At 36.1% G+C, this 20,336-nt stretch overlaps 1 protein-coding gene across 1 annotated transcript; it reads left to right on the top strand.

The window, feature by feature from the left end:
• Positions 1–984: 984 nt before the first annotated feature.
• On the top strand, positions 985–19,194 carry LOC112051227 (proteoglycan 4). Its single transcript, XM_024089776.2, has 9 exons — positions 985–1,158; positions 4,296–4,642; positions 6,023–6,137; positions 7,448–7,563; positions 9,111–9,226; positions 10,748–10,854; positions 12,261–12,392; positions 13,025–13,305; positions 14,132–19,194. Exons 2-9 carry the CDS (start codon positions 4,574–4,576, stop codon positions 14,405–14,407), a joined length of 1,212 nt encoding a protein of 403 aa, XP_023945544.1. The 5' UTR covers positions 985–1,158; positions 4,296–4,573; the 3' UTR covers positions 14,408–19,194.
• Positions 19,195–20,336: the final 1,142 nt, after the last annotated feature.

Consider the following 20,336-nt stretch of genomic DNA (forward strand, 5'->3'; position numbering starts at 1 on the left):
AAAAAATCATAGATGCCAATTATAATTTTATACTATAAATCGGTTACGTCCCTACGTAATCACCGCAAAAAGTGATCCGAATAATAATATAGGCTATAATATAGAAATAGGCTACAAAACTGAGTGCACACATGCAAAATAATTCCATTATTTATTCATGTATATAGTTTTTACACTTCCTGAACACACAACTCTACATCGTAGACTATATTTACGTATAATTTGCTTAAATAACGTTCGTTGTCGACCAAAACTAACATTGAGATGTGGAAATTTCCTCTTTTGAACGCCTCATTTTTCATGACCTAGTACTCATGTAACAGTATATTTTAATGATGATGCATATAAAACAAAATAATTGCAAATATCAAACTGAGATAATCCAATATTTGCATTATAAGTTTGGAAATGTCGTCCGTTTTATTAAATTAACCGGGCGATGGGGCGATGTGAGAATTTTTTAGTTCACTAGATGGCGTGAAACGGAGGTGGCAACTGAAGACAATAATCCGTAGACAGATAATGCTAAAGCCATCTGTGTAATTCGCAATCGTTTTGACGGCCGATTGCATTAATTACACGGAGGAATTATAGTATTACGAACTTCTCTCAAAAACATTTTCATACACACGCACCAAACATCTTTCCTAAAACAAATAATGGAACTTTAAAAAAATACACCTCAACTTGCTACGTATAGAAAAGGCTTAAATGTTGCTATGTGGCAGCGCGGTGAAAATATTTTTTGAAATCGGAATATCAACAATATTTTGATTTTGACATTATTTTGGCCAGTTTTGGCCTAACTAAATTCACAAGAGTATGTTTCTCTTTTAAAAAAGGTTATTTTAATTGATATCATCATAATTGTTCAGTAAATAATAATTAGTTCTAAATAAATATTTTTTGGAAAATAACAAAAACCCGGCATTTCTGCAGCGCGAAGTTAGTTTATTATTGAAGTTGCGCTCCATGTGGGCGATGTTCACTCCGGTCGCCATTATAGCCACGACGTCGTGTAACAATCTTGTGTGAAGTGTTGTATAGGTTATTAAGTTTAAAATTACAATACAGTGCAGCGAAAACGCAATAAAAACAGTGTGTTCATGATAAATTGCATAACAGTGACAAGAAGATCGCTATATACGTGTATTATGAGTGAGTACAACATTAATACGTTGAAAACACGTGTTAATTGGGAATCATATTTATTCTAGGCCTTTTGACGAAACGCAGCAATAAATACGAACACGTAGACAATTTCACGTCTCGCTACACGTACTGGTGAACGAAAATCGGTCAACTTATATATTTTTATACTACATCGTATGTAGAAGTTCTATTTTTAAATCATTGCACTGCCTACTGCATACTACCAATAAGTTTTTAATAGGCGTTTGCAATAGTAAAACACGATTTTTTTATCGATACAACGTAGCCATAGGATGGGAGACTTAATTTCAAAACCGTTTAGATAATTCAATTGTCAAATACAATGCTATTACGATCGTAAATACGTTGTGACCTGGATGTTGACAACTAAAACCATTAATAAGTTGGCTAGGAAATCTCTCGCATCAACTTCCGTGATCTGTAAAATCCAGCCATAAACAATAAGTATACTTTCATTCTATTATTGTAAAGAGGATATATTTGATTGTTTAGTTGTATTTTTTTTTTAATTGAATAGCTTCTGAAAGTATTGAACTGATTTGAAAAATTCCATCACCAATGATAAGCTACATTATCAATGAGAGACAAATATCTTAGCATTCGATAGATTCACTGTGTAGGTGCCGGGTGCATTGTGTGGTAGAGAGAAAATCTCCAAGCTGAGTCCTGGACTTGTGACCAATGGATGTAGGGTTAAGGAATTCCTTCACAATTGAATAACACTCCCCTTCTGTGCTCGTAATAACTAAGTACCTAACTTTGTTGTATGTTAGTTCGTATCGTAATCAACCCTTATACAGCTCACTGCTGAACTCAAGTCTCCTCTCAGAATGAGAGGGGTTAGGCCAATAGTCCACCTCTGAAGAATTCTCTGGTGTGCAGGTTTCCTCACAATGTTTTCCTTCACCGTTTGAGACACATGATATTTAATTTCTTAAAATGCACATAACTGAAAAGTTGGAGGTGCATGCCGCAGACCGGATTCGAACCCACACCCTCCGGAATCGGAGGCAGAGGTCATATGGGCTATCACGGCTCATGTTAGTTGACAGATTGAAAATTGAGATTCCATGTAACAAATATTAAATATCTCTAAATAGAGCCTCAATAGCTCAACGGTAAGAGCGGTCGGACTCGTCATCGAGGGGTGGTGGTTTGATCCCCGCCCTGTTTGTCTATTGTTGTACTCCTAACACAGTTTTTCCCGACTAGTTTGAGGGGAATGGAAATATTTGTCATATTTAAAATATATGGCAAATATGCTTTTAAAAAAAAATATGTCATCTGGTGCCTACTGACAATCCCTTGTGGATATTATATAGTATAATAATAAATATAACATTAAAAGCTTTTTATTCCCATTAAGTAGGTTATAAATATTATCATAGTAGTAGTATCTTAAAACTATTCTAACTAATCTATATGTCAAATTATGTTAAGCACTATACTATAGCCTTTCTTGATGAGTACTGTTTACCAACAAACAAATTAAAAATGAGGGTATAAATCACTAGTCATTTCACATCTAATAATAATTATAATTAACTTGTTTTTATATTGATGAAAATAAATTTGATTAATAAGCCTAGAACAATTAGATATGGTTAATACATATTATAAACAAACCATACATAATTTAGAATAAATAAGTCATGGAATGACGTGCATTTTCTACCTTCATTTCTAATTTCTTTGTTGGTAAACAGTACTCATTAAGAAAGGCTGTAGATAGATAGATATATATATTTTATTTGCACACAACAAGAAAAAAACAAGTGAAATAAAAACAAATTAGGAAGAGACCAGCATACAAAAGGCGGCCTTATCATGGGATCCTTCGAGTATAAGCCTCCTCCATCTTTTTCCATTTGTCTCTTTTGTTAGTTACATCAAACCTTGGCCAGCCACTGTGGTGATATCGTCTACCCATCTTCCTATAGGCCTCCCTACTTTTTTCTGACTTTTCTTTTATCTAGTGGACCTTGCAAATATAATTTTCTTGTTCTACCGTGTTTGTCCTTTTGCCTGCAAAGGTGGCCTGCCTTCCAGACCATATACATAATGAGGAGAAAGATATTGCTTTCAAAAAGAAACTAAGGGACTTTCTAGTCGATAAGTGCTATTACACGGTAAATGACTACAATAAATAAAACAAAAAATAAAATCGGTCTCCCCATCACTCACTCGACAAAAGGCTACGCCCAAACTGGGTATCCATAACTTGCATTATGTAATAAAATGTAACTTGTATAATTATTATTATATTGTATAATGTAATGTGTGGTATTGCTTGATTATTAAATGAATAAATAAATAAATGATATCTATTTTCTTAAAATGCACACACAAATATATAAATATATATATTTGTATGTGCATTTATATATATATTTATATATTTGTGTGTGCATTTTAAGAAAATAGATATCATTTATTTATTTATTTATTTAATAATCAAGCAATAGCAAAATAGCAAAAGATATTAATATATATATATATATCTGTATATATATATATATATCTGTGTATATATATATATATATATATATATATATATATATATATATATATATATCTGTATATATATATATCTAATATATAAAATTCTCGTGTTGCGGTGTTCGAACTTGAACTCCTCCGAAACGGCTCGACCGATTTTGATGAAATTTTTTGTGCATATTCAGTAGGTCTGAGAATCGGCCAACATCTATTTTTCAAACCCCTAAATCCTAGGATAGGGTAGTGGTAGGGTAGGGGTATGGTATAGGGATAGGGTAGGGGTAGGGTAGCAGTAGGGGTAGGGTAGGGTAGGGTTGTGGTAGGGTAGGTTTATGGGATAGGGTAGGGGTAGGGTAGTGGTAGGGTAGTTGTAGGGTAGGGGTAGAGTAGAGGTAGGGTAGGGGTATAGGGGTAGGAGTATGGTAGTGTAAGGTAGGGATAGGGAAGAAGTGCAAATAAATAAATTAATAAGTCAAAGCGAAGCTTGAGCGAGTCCGCTAGTATATATATATCTGTATATATTTGTGTGTGTGGTTTTAGGGAGTATATCCACTAACTCCCATAACATGATAAATACTCCTGAGCAACCTGTATTTTAAATATATATTTTTTTAAATTTCCAGTTGGAGATTGCACCAGACATGTGTGAAACAAACAAACACAGAAGCGAGAAACTTATGAAAACAGTGCCTCAAAGTAGAATATATAAGATTTAACCTAATAACATAGAGATTTTGACTAATTTTTAGTTTCCTTCACAAGTTTTTGACTAGTTTTAATCAGATATACAAAATCAATAGTTTTTTTTTTTCATTTTGTAAATAAGCGTTTGTTGTTGGAAGTGTAGTTTATTGTCTATGGTTAGTTTGTGGGTAGTTGTAAAATTTTAAGTGTTGCAAGCATGAAAATTCCGGAAACGTCTGCAAATATTGGAGCTTATTATGGCAATGAAGAAAATGGACAGTGGCAGGTAAATATAATAATTTTTATTTATTCCAATAGCGCAACAAGGTGGTCAATCAGGGTATGCACTAGTACTTAGAGAAATTAAGTAAACTGGGAAACGAAAGAAATATATTTCTTAAAGCTTATCAAAGCTGTATAGTGTTTTATAATTGCTTGTGACTGAATATTTTTTTTCTATTTTCGGCCATGGCGGCCTATTTCATAGTGAAATTAGGAGATGTTGTAGTGCACAAGTGTGTGCAAGCACTGGTGCACTCTCTTTACCCTCACTCTCATAGTTTGTTTTTTTGTCATTTAACCACTCAAACCAACATTTTTAGGGAGCTCTTTACATGACTATAATGATAACAACAATGAAACATCAACTCTATGGAAACAGTTTTTGTAAATGTGTTAGATTGTTGATCTTTGACGGAGGGGTAACGTCTAGCGAAGCAGGTCCTAGTATAATTAGGCTTAATGGGTACAGGAATATTTATCATATTTAGAAGATGGCAAATATTAAAAAAACAAAAGGTTTTGAATCACTGGCAATCACATTTATACCAGTGGTATGCAACCTTTTCAACCGACTTAAAAAAAAAAGAAGTTCTAAATTCGACGCGTATGTTTTGAAGGCGATGCCAAGCCAGTGGCATATTAAAAAAAGCTGTTTTTGAAAGAACCACGTGGAAAAAACCACATTTTTGAAAGATCTGTAAATCCTTAAAGTTTACGATTTAATTGGCTTGAATTAATGAATCACTGAGCGCCACAGTACGGGTCATTTCATTATTTTCATTTTAACAAAATTACTGAACCGATTTTCATGAAAATTATATGGGACTAATCTGGAAGTATACTCTTTCAAACAAAAAGATATAGTATATCAAATATTAACAAGTATATTCGAAATTGGTTAAGAAATGATGGAAGTTATGAAGTAACAAGTTTTTGACGGCCTCCATGGCACAGTGGTATGCGCGGTGGATTTACAAAACGGAGGTCCTGGGTTCGATCCCCGGCTGGGCAGATTGAGATTTTCTTAATTGGTCCAGGTCTGGCTGGTGGGAGGCTTCGGCTAGTTACCACCCTACCGGCAGAGACGTACCGCAAAGCGATTTAGCGTTCCGGTACGATGTCGTGTAGAAACCGAAAAGGGGTGTGGATTTTCATCCTCCTCCTAACAAGTTAGTCCGCTTCCATCTTAGACTGCATCATCACTTACCATCAGGTGAGATTGTAGTCAAGGGCTAACTTGTAAAGAATAAAAAAAAAAAATATATAGCAAATATTCTTTAAAAAAAAAAGGTTTTGAACCACTGGCAATCACATCTGTACCAGTGGTATGCAACCTTTTTTTTTTAACAATAAAGAAGTACATATTTTGATTGTGCCGTTGCAGCCGAACGGCGTGATAATCGACAGCGGCGTCGGCGGCGGCGTCGTGGGCAGCGGCGACGCGGGCGTGCACCGCCCCCCCGTCTACCCCGTGCACATCCCCCGCGGGCACATACCCGGTAACGTGCTTTTGTACTTTCCTCTGGTTCTGTACGAGGTTTTTTGACCTCGTGCTAAATTTTGTGAGGTGGGGTACGAGGTCGATCGACCTCGTAACTCTTGATGTTACTAGATAGTTAGGCCAATAGTCCACCACGCTGGCCCAATGCGGATTGACAGACTTCACACACTCAGAGAATTAAGAAAGTTCAGGTTTTGGTGTGCAGGTTTCAATGTTTTCGTTCAGAATTTGAGACACATGATTTTTTGGAAAAATCCTTCCAGACCGTATACACAATGAGGAGAAAGATATTGCTTTCAAAACGAAATTAAGGGTCTTTCTAGTTGATAAGTGCTATTACACGGTAAATGACTACATGAATGATAAATAAAACAAAAAATAAAATCGGCCTCCCCATCACTCACTCGACAAAAGGCTACGCCCAAACTGGGTATCCATAACTTGCATTATGTAATAAAATGTAACTTGTATAATTATTATTACATTGTATAATGTAATGTGTGGTATTGCTTGATTATTAATTAAATAAATAAATAAATAAATGATATTTAATTTCACGGCTCTGATTTTTCTGTACTTTCCTCTGGTTCGGTACGAGGTTTTTTGACCTCGTACTAAATTTTGTGAGGTGGGGTACGAGGTCCATCGACCTCGTAACTCTTGATGTTGCTAGATGTACGAGGTCAATTGACCTCGTACCGCAGCGAACGTGTTAACTAAGTCAATCTTCGATTTGACTTATTAGCACTTCTTCCCTACCCTTTTTTCTTTTTTTTTTCCTTTCTGGGAAATGAAAATCTTCCCTCGAAGGTGTCGCGGAAGCAACAAAGGATCGAACGGGACATTCCACATTGCTATAAGCCCCCCCCCCCATATCCTACCATATCCCTACCCTAAAAATACTCTTAAGTATTACTACTAATCATTTGCATGGTAGCATAGAAAGTGCTGTTTTTAGACTTTTTTTTTGTTTTTTAACCGACTTACAAAAGGGAGGCGGTTCTACTGTATGTATGTTTATTATTTGTAATTTTTATATTGCACCTCAGTTTTTAGGTTATGTCCATTTTAAAGAAAAATATCACAAAGAAAAACATCATGAGGAAACATGCATACCAGAGAATTTTCTTAATTCTCTGTGTGTGTGAAGTCCCAATCACGGGCGTCCCTTAGTAATATATAATATAATATACCAAAATTCATCTTGATCAAAAGGATGTGAAAAGGTAACAGACAGACAGACAGACTTACTTTACTTTACGCATTTATAATATTAGTATCGATGAGATCATGAAACTTACTCTACAGGATACGTGATGGCAGGCGCGTACTACCCCCCTGCGTACCCCCCCGCGCCCCCCGCGCCCCAGGACGACTTCGCTGACTACATGTGGATGGAGAATGAGGAGGAGTTTGACAAACAGGTGAGTCTCACACTCACTCATACTCACTCATACTTACTCTGTTGAGTGAGGATTTTTGAGTTTGCTATGCTGCAAACCGCGTAAACATCGAAACCTTATTTTATTTATTAGCTAGTAAGCTGACGCTGCGTGGTTCCTGTTTCCGTAGGAATACGGGGATAAAATATAGCCTATAGCCTTCCTCGATTTGAGCAACAGTAAAAAAAACAGCTGGTTAGTAACAAATTTTAATAATCTTGGTAATGATACAAGTTGGGAGGAGGGTAGAGTAACAAAAGTTGTTACTAACCGAATGTTTTTTGTACTGTTATAAAACTAATAGCCACAATGTTCTACTAATTGCGTGGTAAATTATCTCGTTCTGACGCTCTGAAATTTTCATCTCCTGGTAACTCAGCTACCAGAATCAAGATTTTTCGTTTCGTTTAAAAAAGTTGATCGTCTCATCAAGATGAAGCTGCTCGCGAAAAATTTGCTTGTTAGTAATCAGGTGTACAAAATGTTCTACGGATCCTTGACTATGTTAAATTACCAAATTTGGATAGGTAGGGAGAACAGCACGAGCAGAGGAGGGGAGTGTTGATCGATCGTCAAGGAATTCCTTAACCCTACATCCTGTAGTCACAAGTCCGGGACTCTGCTCGGTGTTATTCTCTCTACCACGCGATGGACCTTACACCTGCACGGTGCAACCATGGAGTGCTATTTGTCTCTCTAATTTATACATAAAAAGCAAAGATTGTCTGGATATTTGCAAAATAAATAAGATTATAAAATTTCAAATCTATTAAAAATCTTTTATCGTAATTAAATGAAAATTCATACAGTTTCAGCTTCCTTACATTAAATATGACATTTTTTAATAAATGAACTATAAACATAAACGCACAAATAACAAAGATGTTAGTAATTTTGTTTGAACGCCCATACAAATCTATCAGCGATCAGCGAGCCAACGACGTCACTAGTTCGTGCCATTTTGTATGGAGCGCTTTTCAGGGATCCGCGGCAGCGCCGCAAATCTGACCCTTTAAATCCCTGTAGCTCCGAAAGTAATGATCGCAGATACCCTGTTACTTTTACAAAATTGCTTTACTATTAGCATACTTTTAATTTATATACAATTTAAAAAACTGTCATCATCCCTATTGTCCACTGTCGTCATTAGACGCGTGCAGGTGAGGATGACAGTAGGGTTGGTTAAGATGGTAAGCACCGTTCTCCCCCTACTCCCTCTACTATTAAATAAAATAAAATAAATAAAAATAGCCTTTATTCTCTGATTGCTGAATACATATGATATACCTAATACTATTACTTAAATTATACACCAGAGCAATCAGGTTGTCCTTCGACATAGGCCTCCTCTAGACATTTCCACTCTGCTCGTTCTCTGGCCATCCCTCGACATCCTTTCGGCAGGTCATCCTCCCATCTCTTATGTGGTCGTCCTTGCCTTCCCATCTCTGGGGTACCACTGCATGACCTGAGGTCATGCCCTCTACTATTAGCATACTCTTAATTTATATACAATCTAACTATTCCAGGTGATGCAGCAACTAGAGGAAGAGGCTCTCATGGAGCAGTGTATAGAGGCGATGCTAGAGGACGAGCAACGGGAGCAGAGACAGAGGCCGGTGTCCAATGGACACAACCATCCCACGTGAGTAGACTGTCTTACAGTGGAATTCATAGACGTTGCAGGGGCACCCCCGGGGACCATTCACCCGTCGTGTCGAATTCTCAAACAAAATTTAAATTTGACAATCGGTGGGTGAAAGATGCCCTCGGGGCACCCCTATTCATCATCATCATCATCATCATTGTCAGCCGATAGACGTCCACTGCTGGACATAGGCCTCTTGCATGGACTTCCAAACAAAACGGTCTCGAGCCGCCAGCATCCAGCGGGTCCCTGCAACCCGCTTGATGTCTTCGGTCCACCTAGTGGGGGGTCGACCAACACTGCGCTTTCCGGTGCGGGGTCGCCATTCCAGCACCTTGGGACCCCAACGTCCATCGGCTCTTCGAACTATGTGGCCTGCCCACTGCCACTTCAGCTTCGCGACTCGCTGAGCTATATCAGTGACTTCAGTTCGTCTGCGGATCTCCTCATTTCTGATTCGATCACGCAGAGAAGCCCCAAGCATAACACGCTCCATCGCCCGCTGAGTGACTTTGAGCCTTCTTATGAGGCCCATAGTTAGCGACCAAGTCTCGGAACCATAGGTCATCACTGGCAACACGCACTGTTCGAAGACTTTCGTCTTCAGGCACTGAGGAATTTCGGACGAAAAGATGTCGCGGAGTTTCCCAAACGCTGCCCAGCCGAGCAGCAGCACCCCTATTACGTCTATGAATTCAACTGTTATTGACTTAACGTGCTGAGGGTGTAAAATTGGCAAAAAACTGTGCACTTTAAAAAATTTATTCTCTAAAAAGAAGAAATTTTTATGAAGTGCACGATTTTTTATAATACCTATATATATGTATAAAAGAAAGTCGTGTTAGTTACACCATTTATAACTCAAGAACGGCTCGATCGATTTGATTGAAAAATGGTGAAGAGATACCAATATAGAACCAGGTGACGGACATAGGATACTTAGGGTAGGGGTAGGGTAGGATATGGGGTGGGTAGAGATAAAATTTCGAGAATTTACAATCTAACTTATTTTATAAACATCCAGACAAACTTAGTTTTTTCAATGTATTGATTAGTTAATATTTACCTGAATGTGTCATCAAAATCAATATATTGAAACCTTGTCATCATTTCTATTGATCATATTTAAAAGATATTACCAAATATTATACATTATACAGCTCACTACTGAGCTCGAGTCTCCTCTCAGAATGAGAGGGGTTAGGCCAACAGTCCACCACGCTGGCCCAACGCGGATTGGCTGATTTCACACACGCAGAGAATTAAAGAAATTCTCCGGTATGCAGGTTTCCTCACGATGTTTTCTTTCACCGTTTGAAACTGGTGATATTTAATTTCATAAAATGCACACAACTGAAAAGTTAAAGGTGCATGCTGGACCGGATTCGAACCCACACCCTCCGGAATCGGAGGCAGAGGTCATATCCACTGGGCTAAAAAATATTTAAAAGTTAAAAACAATTTTGTTTAAAAAAAAAAACTTGGCAGTATACTAAAGCATGCCCCAATGTTTGACAGCACGAGCAACGGGTCAGCGCCGGTGTCGCTGCAGGAGGCGGTGTCGCGGTCGACGCTCAACCCGCTGGCGGCGGAGTTCGTGCCCAACAGAGCACGCCAGCCTCCCGGTGAGTCATCATTATCATTCGGCTCACTGTAGAGCACGAGTCTCCTCTCAGAATGAGAAAGGTGAGGCCAATAGTCCACCATGCTGGTGCAATACGGATTGGCAGACTTCGAACACATAGAGAATTAAGAAAATTCTTTTGTTGTATCCCGATGTTTTTCCTTCTCTGTTTGACACGTGATATTTAATTTCTTAAAATGTAAATAGCTGAGAAGTCGCAGGTTTTCGGACCGGATTCGAACCTGCGCCCACTGAATCGAAGGCAGAGGTCATATCCACTGGGCTTATCATATTAGTTGATTTTCACGACAAAACAGTTAGGTTAGTTGTATATGATTCATTTAATAACGGGGTAAAATACTGAGAGAGGCATACGTCATCAACCCATATTCGGCTCACTACTGAGCTCGAGTCTCCTCTCAGAATGAGAGGGGTTAGGCCAATAGTCCACCACGCTGGCCCAATGCGGATTGGCAGACTTCACACACGCAGAGAATGAAGATAATTCTCTGGTATGCAGGTTTCCTCACGATGTTTTCCTTCACCGATTGAGACACGTGATATTTAATTTCTTAAAATGCACACAACTGAAAAGTTGGAGGTGCATGCCCCGAACCGGATTCGAACCCACACCCTCCGGAATCGGAGGCAGAGGTCATATCCACTGGGCTATCACTGCTTACTTGAGAGAGGCATACATGCAATTAAAATTACAATTTTCAAAGAAGAGAAAGTTTTTGAAAAATTAATATAATTAAACTCCTGGTTTCATTTCTATCATTATCATTTTTCATCATTATCAACCTATATTCGACTCAATGCTGAGCACGAGTCTCCTTTCAGAATGCGAGGGCTTAGGTCGATAGGTGCAGTCCCCAGACCGGATTCGAACCCACACCCTCAATAATCGGAGGCAGAGGGTCATATCCACTGGGCTATCACGGCTTTTATCTCGTATCTCATCTCTATACTTTTACCAAGAACATATTTTATAGTTTCATTAAAATAAAAATTTGACGGCCTTCCTGGCGCAGTGGTATGCGCGGCGGATTTACAAGACGGAGGTCCTGGGTTCGATCCCCGGCTGGGCAGATTGAGATTTTCTTAATTGGTCCAGGTCTGGCTGGTGGGAGGCTTCGGCCGTGGCTAGTTACCACCCTACCGGCAAAGACGTACCGCCAAGCGATTTAGCGTTCCGGTACGTTGCCGTGTAGAAACCGAAAGGAGTGTGGATTTTCATCCTCCTCCTAACAAGTTAGCCCGCTTCCATCATAGATTGCATCATCACTTAGCATCAGGTGAGATTGTAGTCAAGGGCTAACTTGTAAATATATATTAAAAAAAAAAAAAAATATGCTAATAAGTTCAGTAAAAAATATTTATAAATTTTAAATATGTTACTTACAGAAGAAAAACAGTCAATCACAGAAGTAAAGACAGAAGTCAAAACAGAAGTGGAGAGTGCAAAAGAAGTCACAGAAGTTACACAGAAGGACGTCGTAGACGGCAAGCAGAGCACAGAACAGAGTAAAACGGAAGGTATTTAGCATTTTATTGTTTTCATACAAAAAATATACTACAAGATAAAGACTATAATCTACAAATTAATATTTCATCCACCCACCATGATGCTTGAATACTGTTTGGTGGGCTAAAATTCTTCTGCCATATAAATTTCTTCATCATGATCAACAATCCATGTTCAGCATGAGAGGGGTTAGACCAATAGTCCACCACGCTGGTCCAATGCGGATTGGCAGACTTCACACACCTAGAGATTTAAGAAAATTCTTAGGTATGTAGGTTTCCTCACGATGTTTTTCCTTCACCGTTGACACGTGATATTTATTTCATAAAATGCACACAACTGAAAAGTTGGAGGTGCATGCCCCGGACCGGATTCGAACCCACATCCTCGTGAATCGGAGGCAGAGGTCACTGGGCTATCATGTCTCTTAATACATATATATTTGCTATATTTTAATATATAAATGCAAAAGGTCATCACAAAATCTCGAAAACCACATGATATACAAAAATAGAATTTGGCAGGGAGGTAGTTCATAGTTAGTTATTGTCCGCTAAGAAAGGATTTTGCGATGTGGCCGGATTAAAAGCGGACGAAGTCCCGGGCGTCCGCTAGTTATATATATATTTGTTTACTATTTCAGAATCAATACCAAAACCCACCGAGCCGCCAGAGGTGAGCGCGGCGGACATTTTACCCATAGACGCGGAGAAAGAAAAAAAGCCGAGGGAATCGAAAAAGGACACCAAATCCAAGCAGGACGTGAAAAAAACACAAAAAGTCGACGTGAAAACGAAAGCTAAGCCGATTGTGGTGAAATCGGAGACTAAAATGCAACCCAAGAAGAAGGAAACGAACGTTAAAGTTGTCAAAAGTGAAGTCAGAGTTGAGGAAACGGAGGCGCCGGTCGCCGAAGTTGTCAAAGTGAGTAATTTAATATATAAAAAATCACGATATCTCGAAACCACTTGATGTACAAAGTTGAAATTTGCCAGGGAGGTAGTCCATAGGTAGTAGACGTCCACTAAGAACGGATTGTACAACGTTGAAATTTGCCAGAGAGATAGTTCGTAGGTAGTAGACGTCCACTAAGAACGGATTGTACAAAGTTGAAATTTGCCAGTGATGTAGTGCATGTGTAGTAGACGTCCACTAAGAACAGATTGTACAAAGTTGAAATTTGCCAGAGAGATAGTTTGTAGGTAGTAGACTTCCACTAAGAAGGGATTGTACAAAGTTGAAATTTGTCAGGGAGGTAGTCCATAGGTAGTACCCGACTGCTTAAGCGTAATGAACTGATAAGAGAAAAACAAGTATCGCAATCTATACTAATATTATAAAGCTGAAGAGTTTGTTTGTTTGAACGCGCTAATCTCAGGAACTACTGGTCCTATTTGAAAAATTCTTTCAGTGTTAGATAGCCCATTTATCAAGGAATGCTATAGGCTATATATTATTCCCGTATTGCTACGGGAACGGGAACCACGCGGGTGAAACCGCGGAGGCGTCTAGTAGTTTTATATTAATCTACCCCAAAAATATTAATTTTAAAACACACGTTCCTTGAACATTTTTAATTAATTTTCGGTAAAGGATATAACCCCAGAGTTATGGGAAATACTCCCCAGCACCCTGTATATATTTTCGAAATGGTCTTTTTACAATTTGATACCCATATTGTAGTATAAGGGGAAAAAAACGACGCCTACCACCGTACAAACGTACTAATGTCAACTATTTCACCCTCCAGCAATCAACCCCGCCAGTGACGGAGGAAACGACGCAACCGGGAATCAAACCCATCAACTACGCCGCCGCGGCGAAGGCGAACAAGCCCAAGAAACCCACCACACCGCCCGCGACGAAACCCACCAGCCCGCCGGTGACAGAGAAGGCGCCACCGCTCGCGACGAAAACCGAGAAAATCGAAAAAAAACCACCATCAAAGGACAGTAAAGTGAAAAATGAAAAGTCAGCGCCCAAAACAGATAAGCCGAGTGTACAAAGGAAAAGTTCTATGAAATAATTTAAAATAATGTTTTTTTTTTGTTTTTGAAGGCAAAATTTAATGTACAAAAAATCTTCTCAAAATAATAATTTTAAATGTCACATATGTCTACGTTGTGGCCAATGTTGCCACACTTGTGGGACGAATGCTACTGAAACTACCGTTGTAAATTTCAGTGTTTCCACACTAAATCAGAAAATACTGCTGAAAACTTACTGCTTTGAGGGAAATCAAATAATAATTTTAAAATGTCACTTCTATGTCTACCGGTTGTGGCCAGTGTTGCCACATTCGCAGGACGAATGCTACTAAAAACTACTGTTGTATTTTTGTGTTTTCACGTAAATAATGTTATTAAAAACTACAGTTTGCGTATAAACTTCGATAATTGTGCTCCAAGCATTATATAATGTTTCCACACTAACAAAAAATTTTATGAAACATAATTAAAATGCAACTGAAACAATAATTTGAGCACATTGTGTACCGTTTTGTGGTGTGCCCACCATAGATGAAAAAAAAAACAAAAATAATCAAGGAAAGTTTAAAAAAAAATCACAGAGACTTTAAGAGGACTATCTGTTAATAATCTGCGGATTGGTTGCTTGGCAACATTGTTTTTATAATCAATAAATAACATAATATTATGATAGAGAAGTAAATAGACAAGTGATTCGATTAGTGATAAGTCAAAATGTATACGATTTTGACTGTTATCATGCATTACATAAACATTAGGTTAATTAAGCTAAGCTGGTGCAGTAATTATATGCTTGAAATACGTGTTTTTTATATATTTTTTTAAACAAAAGCATTATAAATATTACCAATTGTCAATCTGTTGGACCACCTTGATACATCATCAAATATCAAATCGCTTGACTCGTTTCTTTACAGAGTCCACACACGAGTGTTTGTATTATTTAACCGACTTCAAAATAAAAGCAGGAGGATCCCAATTTTGAGGCGTGTTTTTTTTTAAATGCGATCGTTTTTTTCCATTTGTCTATTTGCTTCTCTGTCTATGCTATCTATACTAATATACTAGGTAAAGTTTGTGTGGTTGTAGAGGGTAATCTCTAGACATACTGAACCGATTTTGAAAACTCTTTTACCAATAGAAGCTACGTTATTTGTGAGTCATACGCTATATTTTATCCCTGTTATCCCACGGGAAAGGGAATTACGTGGGAGAAACCGCGTGGTATAGGTATAAAATAATATTTTCAAGTTTTAAAAGAAAAATTATAAGTACAGAGGAAAAAAAATCCTACCAAATAATCCTCAATCTAGACCTCGTTATAATGCTATTTTGACTATTTGACTAATAAAGAAAGGTTCATTCATAAAGAATATATACATAAAAATAAATGATAGTCGGTCGGTTGTATGTATGTAAAGTTATAATAAATAAATAAATAATTATACTTTTTTTCTCTAATTTTTGCATAATTCTAGTGTGAATAGCTGTTAATTGTGATATCCCATATTGTTTTTTCTTTCGCGAGGAAAATATGGAAAAAAATCTAAAAAAAAAATAAAATTAAAATAATTATATATTATTGTAAAAAATCCTAATTATAATATAGCGTACATAAGATTTATTATATATTATCATATAGACGAAAGAAAAAAATAGTTATTATTAGTTATTATTATAGATCGTCGATTATGTTTAGTGCGATTTTTTGTGTTAAAATAATTTACGTCTAAACCATACAACTAACACCAGTGTCTATGTGGTTTATGGTAGAACATATAGAAAGCTCAATCACTCACAAGTGGAAATTATTTTGGGTGATTGCCCTTTCAAGGAGCTGTAAATCTGCCCAGAGAACCTTTCTCTTGTCCCAAAATGGGCCTTTATAATTTACAAGCGGGTTGATAGTATGTTTTAGGGACACAAATTGTTGCATAGAAAACTTTTTTAAAAATTATTTGGAACCACCAAAAAATAATAAACAAATTTTTCGTTTACAAATTAACTAGATAGTACATTAAAAGTGTTCAATACATCCAATAGGAGTTGGAATTGAATCCTTATCCGCTGTGAGCTGTCAATGTCATGTAATACTGTCAAATGTCAATATGACACAAGTTAGAAAAAAATAAAACCGCAGACATAAGCATGAAACAAAACTTCCATAAAACGAGCGCGATTACGCTAAAAACCACTGACAGTCTGTCAGGGTGTGAGTTGCGAGCATGTTGCCATGATAAAAATTCTTAATTAATGTTGTCAGCTAATGATGAAAATATATTTTATTTTAGTAATTAAAAAAATTGGGGGATCCAAACAAAAAAGTAATTTTTAGTTTTAATGACTATATTTAACGTTTTACAAAGTAGTCTGCACATAGTAAGCTAATTTTTTTTTTTGTGTTCATAAGTGCTAGAAATCAGAGCCTCAAATGAAAAAATATCTTTTGAGGTTTTACTTTTAAGACATTCACATAAACTTTGTTTTGTGAATATGAGAAATAAGTTTTCACAAAAAATCGCACTAAACATATTTAACATTATTATTAATAATAAAATTTAGCCTACAAATATAAGGCTGTCGATTATATAAATAATGGAGAAACAAAAAATTGTTTATAAAATTTTGAGGGTGGTGATAAAAAAATGTACATTTTTGTGAAAGTTGCGGTTGAAAATGTATAAATTGAAAAAAAATAAATGCACACGTTTTTTGTTTGTTTTTTAGAGGGTATTTCAATTATTTTAGCACATTAAGTGATAAAGGTATAGTTTAGTTTAGTATATCGATTGCGAATATAATTATGTATTGGTCTATGAGAAAGTTTTGTCATTTTTAACCACTTTTTCTCAATCTTTTTAAACGATTCTGTTCTGACTTTTTACAAATTTTAACCCTTAGCGTGCCTGGTGGCAAAAAGTTACACAAGTCTACAAGTCACAAGTCTACAAAGGGTCTCTCAGATCCAGATTTTTAACTAGGAAAATAATAAAGATTATTAAATAACAGTTACTTTTTAAAATGAGTGTTTTATGCTAACGAAAGAAATTAGTTAATTTTATCGCCGCGACAGGGCAATGTTTTTAATTTTTCATCTGTGAAGATAATGACAGAACTTTCTTTTACACCTAATTTAAAAAAAAAAAATCGTTTCAGAAGTAAATTTCCCGACCATTGGACACACTGCGTGATGGATTTGTCATTTTTTTTTCTAGAATTTGAAATTATACCAGTGTAAAAATAATTTATAATGATTATCTATATAACAGTAATATAAGTTAATAATTTTTGTAAATAGATGAAAATTAATTACTACATACATTGCCCATGTTTAAAATCAGCAAAACATTATGAAGAATAAAACATCTCTGTTATAGTTGTTTATTTAGTTAAGTAACAATAAAAAATTAAAATATAATTTTTATCACGCAGTGGTTATATTAAAAAAAAAACGAAGTTGCCAGTAGTTAAAAAGATACGTTTTGGTAGAAATTTCTTACCACAGTTGGGAGTTTTTTTTTTGTTGATTAATTAAATAGCTGAAGTAGATTTTTATTGGTAGTGATTATTATTGCATACTGATGGAGTTATTTTTTTTTTTTTAGTTGAAATGCAAACGTGTCTAAATATTAAAGGTGTATTAATTTTGTTTTAGTTACACATCGGCAGGCCCTAGGCCTTCTATATATTAATTAAAATTATAATCAGGGCTGCCATTTCTAAATCATTAATCTGTAGCAATGTTGGACCCCAAACCACTGCCTTTCCATGGTATAAATAAAATTTGTAGATATTTTATTCAAGAATGATAAATGAATTATGATAAAATTAGTCGTCGAAAGAAACTTTTTTATAATTTCAGATTGTATTGCTAAATTGGAACGTTTATTATGACATGTTTTATAGCACGGATTAACTGGCAACACAACACGGGAAGCTACGCATGATGCGTCGAATTTTTGTTTACTACCAAAACTGACATTTTGGTAGTTTGAATTAAAAAAAAAAAACAATGATTTGACGAATTGAATCAAGCTTGCTTCGTGTGATGCTAATCCCAGCTTTATATTTGCATTTCACACTTGACTATTATATGATTATTACAATTTGCAGTTTTTAGAAAATCAATTATTACTCATTGACTTTTTATTTGATTTTACGAATTACGAATACGCTGTGCGTTTATTTTCTAAATTGTAAATAAATTCAATAAAAATAGGTACACATTTTTAGCTAGTCTGGAAATGTTAGTTTAAAATAACTAAGGTTGTACGGTCGTCCATCTTTGCCTGGAAATTTGAAAAAAAAAAACAAAAGTTGGCGTTGGGTTCTAGTCGTTTTAAAACGATGTCGTTTGTTATACGAGTTGATTGGTTTTCTAAAAATTGTTTTCTATTATTATTAAACCTATATTACCTTTAAATTGATACGGTATGTTGTTTGTTAGTTTTTTAATGTTTTGACATCGCGTGGTTTTACACAATTATGAATTAAATTGTTATATAGAAAAATTAAACAGTGCACTCTGGTCTTATGTTACATTATTTTTCTTTTTTTAAATTTTAATCATAGTATGAAATATTTTGTAAGGTTGAATATTAGATGATTTTCTTGAAAAAATCAGGTAAACTAGGCGCCTATCTCGGCCATGCGATGTCGCTATGCTCATAATAAAGTATAATAATAATTAATTTAAGTTGTATTTTCCCTTTAATTTTATATGATAAAAATGCAAATTCTATGTAACATACATGTCACAACTGATACTATAGTGTTGTTTATAGACGAATTCTGTCAACATATGTACAATATTATAAACAAGAAAGTATTTTTATTTCATAACTCACACTTAAGATTATTACATTCTTTCTCAATAAAAAAAAAAAAGAAAAAAAAAAAAAAAAAAGATTATGAACATCAGAGTTCAAAGTAGGAGTTTACAGTGTTTTCATACTGTGACGATTGCGTTACCGTAAACGCGAATTTGTTTGAAACAGCGCCATCTCTAGTAGAACTACTGCACAATAGTTCAAATTTTTTTAGAAATTCGCGTTTTCGGTTACGCGATAGTCACAGTATGAAAACATTGAAAACTGACACTAGGCACATGAGACGTCCTTAGAGAGTCGTTCCGCTCATCTGCTTCTGCCTTCGGGCTCCAGCCTCCATCAGGCGATGCTTCTGCGCTCGCCCAAACCCCCCGGTGACGCCGCTGAGGTCCCATTAAGGAGACTTGTACAATCAGAAAAAAGATAACATGTGCTAACAAGTGAGAAAGGAAAGCCTGAGTGGCGCCAACACCAAGCTAACTTCTTTATCATATACTTGTAAAAGCAAATTTGTTAAATACTGTCTACATCTTTTAATTATATTATGTAGGTAGTAGCAGGGGAGCCCGGGATGCTAAATTTGCAGTTACTCGAGCGTCATTGAGACCGATTACATTTGGTAGATTAAATTATAGGAAGAATAAATTTAAAGTTATTTACTTTTTCCGCTTTTAGCGGTGAAAAAAAAACTACAGACTTTAAAAAAAAAATTTTATTACTTTGGCTTACTAAAATTGTAAGAAAATTTTAGCGATTAATTAGGAGATTATTTCCTTAAAAATAAGTAATTTCGAAATGTGCAGTTTTTAGCTATCAACTCGCCTACCATATCTTAATCTGACGTGCTGGTTGAGTATTTATGAAGTTAGTTTTTTTTTTGGTTGCCCTAAACGTACCCAAAATTATTAAGGGCTCATACTTGGTGGAGGTACTCGACAACGTGCAAGGTATAGTCCCTTATGTTTATCTGCCGCGCTCGAGTAACTGCAAAAATCCCCTCTTCGGCTCCTCTACTATAATAAAAGTCATTCAAAAGAGAAATAACCATGAAATAATTATAGCGTAATAAAAAAAAAATATTTTTCTGTGAAAGTTTACCCAAATAGATCATAGATGGCGCTTTACATCGTACGGAAGT

The sequence above is a fragment of the Bicyclus anynana genome, chromosome 27 (genome assembly GCF_947172395.1).
Source record: "Bicyclus anynana chromosome 27, ilBicAnyn1.1, whole genome shotgun sequence".
Lineage (NCBI taxonomy): Eukaryota > Metazoa > Arthropoda > Insecta > Lepidoptera > Nymphalidae > Bicyclus > Bicyclus anynana.

What these genes read in the sequence shown, in the direction of transcription:
- LOC112051227 (XM_024089776.2), top strand. Translation starts at nt 4,574, where the DNA reads ATGAAAATTCCGGAAACGTCTGCAAATATTGGAGCTTATTATGGCAAT. An exon ending in AGAACAGAGTAAAACGGAAG is followed by an intron (nt 12,393 to 13,024) that starts GTATTTAGCATT and finishes TTACTATTTCAG; the next exon opens with AATCAATACCAAAACCCACC. An exon ending in CGGTCGCCGAAGTTGTCAAA is followed by an intron (nt 13,306 to 14,131) that starts GTGAGTAATTTA and finishes TTCACCCTCCAG; the next exon opens with CAATCAACCCCGCCAGTGAC.